The sequence below is a fragment of the Myxocyprinus asiaticus genome, chromosome 2, assembly GCF_019703515.2.
Source record: "Myxocyprinus asiaticus isolate MX2 ecotype Aquarium Trade chromosome 2, UBuf_Myxa_2, whole genome shotgun sequence".
NCBI lineage: Eukaryota > Metazoa > Chordata > Actinopteri > Cypriniformes > Catostomidae > Myxocyprinus > Myxocyprinus asiaticus.
Window position 1 is genome coordinate 19,398,658 of NC_059345.1, and position 6,924 is coordinate 19,405,581.

At 34.7% G+C, this 6,924-nt stretch overlaps 1 protein-coding gene across 2 annotated transcripts; it reads right to left on the bottom strand.

Annotated features, from left to right (window-relative positions):
- Positions 1-327: 327 nt before the first annotated feature.
- hacd4 (3-hydroxyacyl-CoA dehydratase 4) lies at positions 328-6,327 on the bottom strand. 2 transcript variants are annotated; one of them, XM_051650120.1, is made up of 7 exons: positions 6,194-6,327; positions 5,029-5,135; positions 4,600-4,727; positions 3,532-3,641; positions 3,165-3,271; positions 1,086-1,217; positions 328-904 (listed from the first exon to the last, which is right to left on the bottom strand). In XM_051650120.1, the coding sequence occupies exons 1-7, from the start codon at positions 6,196-6,198 to the stop codon at positions 822-824; spliced, it is 672 nt and encodes a 223-aa protein (XP_051506080.1). In that variant the 5' UTR covers positions 6,199-6,327; the 3' UTR covers positions 328-821. The 2 variants fall into 2 exon arrangements, with proteins under 2 accessions (XP_051506080.1, XP_051506091.1); XM_051650131.1 differs by lacking the exon at positions 1,086-1,217.
- Positions 6,328-6,924: the final 597 nt, after the last annotated feature.

Sequence of the window (6,924 nt, forward strand, 5' to 3'; positions counted from 1 at the left end):
TTATATATATATATATATTTTTTTTTTTTATTTTTTATTTTTTTTTTCTTTGAGTTGACGTTCCTTCTGGCCACTTACAGTAGTTGTATTACCATTGCAATTGGTAATTGGATTGTATTTATTCTTTGAGTTAAATTCAAGTTATTGGTTTGTTGCACTCTCTGTCTATTCTACTTGAGGGTTTAAAACATTCGTTCTCAAACCTCTTGCCGTACATTGTGTTTGCCATAATAAAGAGGATCTCAGGCTACCATCGGCAGCATCCTAGAAGCCCATTAGTGCATTATCTGATTATGCTAACTTTTAGTAAATAACAAATAACAAACATTTTAATAACACTCTTGTAAAAGATTTTATTTTAATAAATGTACAGTAAAAACTCAACCGTAAGAGTGAAAAATAAATGTTAGAATGTTATTTTTTATTCATTTTTTTCCCTTTATGGAAGTGTTTCTCAATGTTCACTTTTTTATGCTTGCAGTTTTGGCACTTTTATACATTGACAGAATTTGTAATACATTTCTGTAAAATATTTCAAAATAAAGCATGTAAAATAAATGTAAAATGACTTGCAATTTCTTTATTAAATGTCAAATATTTCAGATAAGCTCACATGCACCCATCATGTAGAAGATTGTAAGTGCATAAATTATATAAAGAATTCTTAAAACACTGCCATTACACAAACACATACTCTATAATTGTGTTTTGACACAGGAAAAAAGTTCAGCACTCAGCCCCCACTATAATACTTCAAAAAAGATAAGATTATTTGGCATTGATGAATGGGTGGACCTGCTTTGAATTGAAGTACTCATGAGTCATTCTTTTTTCAGCTTCTTATTCCACTTTTCTAAATTCTCTTCCCTTTCCTTCAGCAAGAATCGCACTGTTAAACTGGACCCTTCAAAACAGAGAGATTAAGACAATCAACAGTTGTAGTAGACACACCCATGCTAATACAAATTATTTATTTTAATTACAAAAAACACATTGTGGCATTATAAATAATGAAAGTTGTTAAATGTGTAACTGTGAAAAGCATATATTTAACATATACTTTATAGAGCAAATTGTGATTTTACCTAATATGAGAAGAAGTAAGTAACCCATAAGCATGTATGGGAAATAAATGTATATTGATGCAGCTACTTTAAGTTGGAAAGAATACATTCCTTCAGACTCAAAGTATGGCAACATATGTAAAATGCTCGTACCTAAAATAAAGAAAAACAGGAAAAAAGACGATGTGGTTAATGAACTAAAATGGACCAAAATCTATTACCATACATTATAAAAAGTTGTAACATGCAATTTCTACATCTGAACTTAAGGTTCTATTTTTGCTTGATTTAATCCTTACAAATGACTTTTGCTGGTGTAACCTAATGTAGTTAAGTTGATTCAGACTTTTTAAATTATATTTTTTTTACTTGAATAAAACCAGTTTATCATGCTGTAAGCGATTTTAACCATTCTGGAACTTCCACCAGATTTAGCCACTGATTAGCCACATCCCATCTTTCCAAAACCACATACTCTAAAGACATGTACGCACACATAGACACACTTGGAGACCTCTGTATTAGAGCAGATGGAGGGTGGGTGTAACTCCTGAATGTTTTGCCGTCCAACAATAAGCGCTTTGTGGGAGCAGGACACCATAAAAGCACTTAAACGAGATTTCACCGTGAGAATGTGTTGGCACATACAGCGCGGGCAGCCCTGTCAACATGCACAATGATTTTCGGGCAGAAACTGCGGCCCATGGACATCTTTTTTGCTACTGTTTAACGTGCCTGTTTAGTACAGAGACAGATGTTATATTCATAGCACCTATTTCAATGATGTCTGACAGGTAAAAATGACTTTTTCTGGATGTAATTTAATTTTAAAAATCACTTACAGCACCTTTAGGTTTTATCAAATGAAGAACATTTGTAGGTTACTTAAAAAAACAAAAAAAAATCAGTGTCATGCAACTCATTTTGTGTTTTCTACTTTCTACATTTTGAAATTAAGACAATGCCAAAAGTGTTTCAATTGACTCTTCATCATACTTGGGCATGCTACAGCAAGAGCGTGCTATCTCAACACATTTCCTGGCCAACCCCAAAAGCAATTCAAGTCAACATACTCTACTTAAAATCACTGTGCTGACTCATTTAGGGCTGATTCAGACCTGCTTCCAATCTAATTGTAGTGTGCTTTAAGGTCTGGAAAAAAATTTCTGAGAAAATAATATAATAAAATATTAAATATTAATAATGTACAAGCAAGGGAAAATCCACAGCTAGATGTGTGTTAAACGATTTTAAATGCATGACGTGGAGGCGAAGAACGAAGCTGCCTCTGCGAAGTGCATTTAAAATAGTTTAATGCACACCTTGCTATGGATTATCCTACTTATACCATGGTCACTTGCCAGAATTGATTAGTTATCGCTGTAATATATTTCTTGCAGTGCAAATTTTGACTGGAAGAATAAAAAAATAATGGTTAATTTTATCTAAGGTCCGTTAGATCTGCAGCTCCGCTTGTTCTAAATCAGATGCAGAGAAAAAGTAGTGCGCCCACACTTTGTCAAAACTGTGAATTTAAATGCACAATCCAGAATATCCACAGAATGTAGAGGGGTTGACACTTCAGAAGAAATGTATTGTTTAATTTTTATTCATTGTCATTTTTACATTAATGTGGAAAAACCGATGTTACAAACGTGGCAGTGACAGTAAAAGTAGCACTTACTGTATAATATGGGGAAACCCATTCAAAACACACTCTGGAACCTGCCGATTTGGACCTCATTGTTATATTGCTATGGTTACAAACAGCGCATTAATATCAAACAGTGATTAAAACTGACCAGAACTACCTGTGCATTCAATGGTTTGAATACTGCACATATTCCAGCCAGTCAGAATCGAGTATTAGGACAGGCCATGGTATAAGAGGAAGATATAAACTTGTATATTATTATTTTATATTTTATTATATTATTAAATTCCAGATTGTCAAAATGTTGTATTTAATGTTTAATTCAGAGCCATATCTAGCATTTATCTCTGGGCCTATATTTGCATAAGCTATGTTACAATAATTACAGTAATAGTAACACATCGCTAATACTGTGACATTAAAAATAAAGTTAAATCATATTTAACCTTCAGTGATAGCAGACAACAAGTACACTGGGACTGACAGTGTATGGTGTGCCCACAACACATTAAAAGATGGTGTTCCTATGAGGCAAAATAACTCATGTGGATACCTGTAAGACAAACAAACAGAATTATGACCAAAAGCACTACCACAAGTTTAAGCATTTACTATCCACTGTTACATTAGGTTGACCACATGCTCTAAAAGATGGTGTAAACATCTACATTATATTGATAGACCCCTACATTGATTGCGCAGTCAGTTTACTGTTATGTTATGTATTTGAATGTTACTCTACATAAAAATAACCACAGCATTATTCACAGAAGCCTACTGAATGCTTAATCTGTATACATGGAATATACAAACCTTAGAAGGCCCAGTATGTTCCACAGATAAAACTGCACACATACGATTTGTTTACTCTGAAACTCCTCTAGACTGATGAGGAGAAACAGAAGGAAATTTCTCTCCATTACCTTTAATTGGAAAATAGCATTAATGATGTCATAAGTATGAATAGAGTATTTTTCCCCCAATGACATTAGGTTTAAAATATAGCTCTAACCAAATTGCATTTTATAATGTGGCCACCTTCAGTCAGGCACTTCCTTATTATTAAAGGAATAGTTCACCCAATTTGTTGATAATTTACTCACCCTCAGGCCATCCAAGATATATCAAGATGTATTTGATGTATTCATCAAAACAGAATTTAAGACTTTTAGGATTTCATTTCAGGCCTCCTCCTCTAAACAATGTAAGTGAATGTCCTCCGTTTTTTTGACGGTCAAAAATGCATATTTAGGGTGCATCAAAATAATCCACACGACTCCAGTCGACAAATAAAGTTCTTCTGAACCCAAACGATTGATTATTTTTAGAAGCAAAACAATATTTAAATACTTTTTAACTACAAATGTTCACTTCTGTACATCTCTGTGACGTGCGCTCATGAGAGGGATGACGTAAGCTTGTTGGTAAGGTCACGTGTCACGTGGAGGAGGAGTCAGGAAGCGCATCATTGTTTACAAGAGTAACTTGTGCCGTTCACAAACCAAAACAGTCCAAAACAATTTCAAAACAATACAAATTAAAAAAAATAACATTTCCAAATAATAATAATAAAAATAAAATAAAAAACAATGTAAACAATGACACGCTTCCTGACTCCTCCTCCATGCAAATTTTCATTTTTGGGTGAACTATTCCTTTAAATATTGATATGTGGCAACAGATTGGCAGATATTTCAAAATGTTAGCAATCAGGAACAGGAACTTGGGTTAGCAAGTTTGCAAGAGAGATTGGTCTTAGAGAAACGTTTGTGTAGTGTGATTGTGTTCATTTGTTATATGCTTTAGGTGCAATAGTGCATGTACATGGTTTAATTCATTAATTCATGAGTTGTGAAAACAGTCTATACATAATCATTATACCTGCATAAACCGTGGGAAAAGTCTGCACTCCTCAAACCCATCTGCTATGTGAAACAGTTCTAACAATGACAGAAGCTGGCAAATGCCCATCATGACCCCCACAAAATAGAAGGTGCCAGCTTGAGCATCTACAAACAAGATATCATCATGAAAAGACTTTGTGATTAATAAATGCGAGTTTAAGTCATGTAAGAGTCTAACAAGAATTTACAAGAAGATTAGCAGTTCACAATTCATATAATTTGTCTATCTTAGAGCTGTGTAGATATCAAGACCCCTTTCTTTAGAGTTCACTGCTCTTAACAGCCTCTTGAATTTTCCAAAACATCACTTGGGCACAAATGGGAGAGATGTAAATACACTGCAGATTTGCTTCACAGCCCTGTTTATTTACATGAGCAGAAGTTTATAGCTTGCTTTGTTGCTTACCACCACCAAAGGAGAGAAATCTTACTGTCATGTTCGCAAAAATCCACGTATGTCCACAGAACTGAAGCAAGTTGTATAAAAAGAGATATGTGAGACTGAGGCTACACCTGCGAAAGATCAGATCAATTTTGTTCTTAATAGTACTGTAGCTTTCATGACCTATTCAAGCCTCATGAATACAGCAAAAAATCTCCTAATAGAAGTGAATTAACAGCATCCCTGCTATTAAAACGAGACGGGGGGAATAGTTGTCACACTTTTTACTCCTGTGAATATACAGTATTTCAGGAATTCTTTTTGAAAGCCAATTTCTATGAAGACCAACAACTTAAAGAAGAAGAAAAAACCTATTGAGCATTATACCTCTATTAACCACAATGCACATTTTGAGCAAACAGTAGCAAACCTGGCTGAAAAATAGCAAAACATAAATCGCCCAAGACAACATGCCCATTATGTTTTTTATGGCAGGTTCCACCGTGACAACTAACCTCAGATAGTATGACAGCATGCCCTGGTATTGGGTCAATGTGTGTTCAGTGAACTGTAGCCTACCTATCTTTTTAATAATTGTGGAAATGTTTAATAGTTTAGCTGCTTCCCCAGTTTAATATGTGTCTATACAGACACTGACTTTCAGAATGAATCTGCCCTGAGAAAAAGTGTGACATTCCCCATCTCCACTATATGTTAAATAGCATATCCTCTTTAAACAGTGTAAAGGGGCGTTCAGACAGGACAAGTTATTGCATTCCACTAGCACTATTTTTTAATTGTTTGGTGGCTGCGTTTCCCAAAAGCATAGCAAGCTTACGTTGATCGTAGAGACCAGTGGCTCCAATGGTTTCTACGATCTACTGAGACTTACGGTGCTTTTAGTAAACGCAAACTACGCTGTTTAGTATCTCGCCGTTTGTTTCCGCGTCTAGCGCCATTGGCGTTGCGTTTCCACTCCTTTGCGCTTTCTCTTGCTGTTGTTTCTGGAACGCAAGAACTCGTCCTGTGTGAACGCGGCATAATGCCCAAGTCAGTTCACATATGCTGTACGAATAGCCTACAGATCGCTCTTAGGCAAGAATATTTTGGATAAGGCAGCGCGTTCATGTTCGTCATAACTGAATAATGTCATCAGTACACACGTCACGTTAACGGCATATATATTTACCTCATTTCTCCAACGTTTCAGTATAGTGATGAGGCAAAATAAAAAATGAGACATAAAAAGGGTAAAATGTGAGGAAGTTCTGGTTACAACAGAACTCCTCCGCTGACGTCAATAGGGCAGGTCTAACATGGGCATCCCCAACACACTCTACAGAAAGCTGTTTTCTTGCATACAAACAGGACGTTTATAATACACTGTAAAAAAAAAAAAAAAAAAACTGTAAAAATGTAAACAACTTTACAGAACAACCTGTACATTTTACAGTTTAAAACTGTTGTAATTTACATTACCACGTAAAAAACAGTAAAACAACGTCATAAACTGTATATTAGCCTTCTGAAACAGTATAAATCAGCATTTTACTTTATAAGGTATTTGTTAATCACCATAGTAATTACAGAAGAACACATGATGACATGAAGTTCACCAATAGTGGCTCTTTCAGGAACAATGGCCGATAAACATGTAGAGACAGTGCTCAATGTCACTCACACAAACACTAAACACCATCAGGGTAACACATGTGAAATAAAAATAATGTAATAAATATTAAATAAACTACATTAAATATAAAACTGAACATCCCAATGTACATAACTGATATTAAAAATAAGAAGAAACATAACTATTACCATAAAATATAATGAAATGTAATGGGTCACGCAGGGAATTGTGGGAATGCCCAATTACTGCTTTTTACTGTAATTTTAACAATAATTTACTGAAAAAAG

Excerpts from the sequence above, each read along its gene's own strand:
- hacd4 (XM_051650120.1), bottom strand. Across the intron at positions 3,642-4,599 it reads TTTTCCCACGGTTTATGCAG|GTAATGGAGAGAAATTTCCT; the intron begins GTATAATGATTA and ends TTCCAATTAAAG. Across the intron at positions 905-1,085 it reads CTTACTTCTTCTCATATTAG|GGTCCAGTTTAACAGTGCGA; the intron begins GTAAAATCACAA and ends TCTGTTTTGAAG.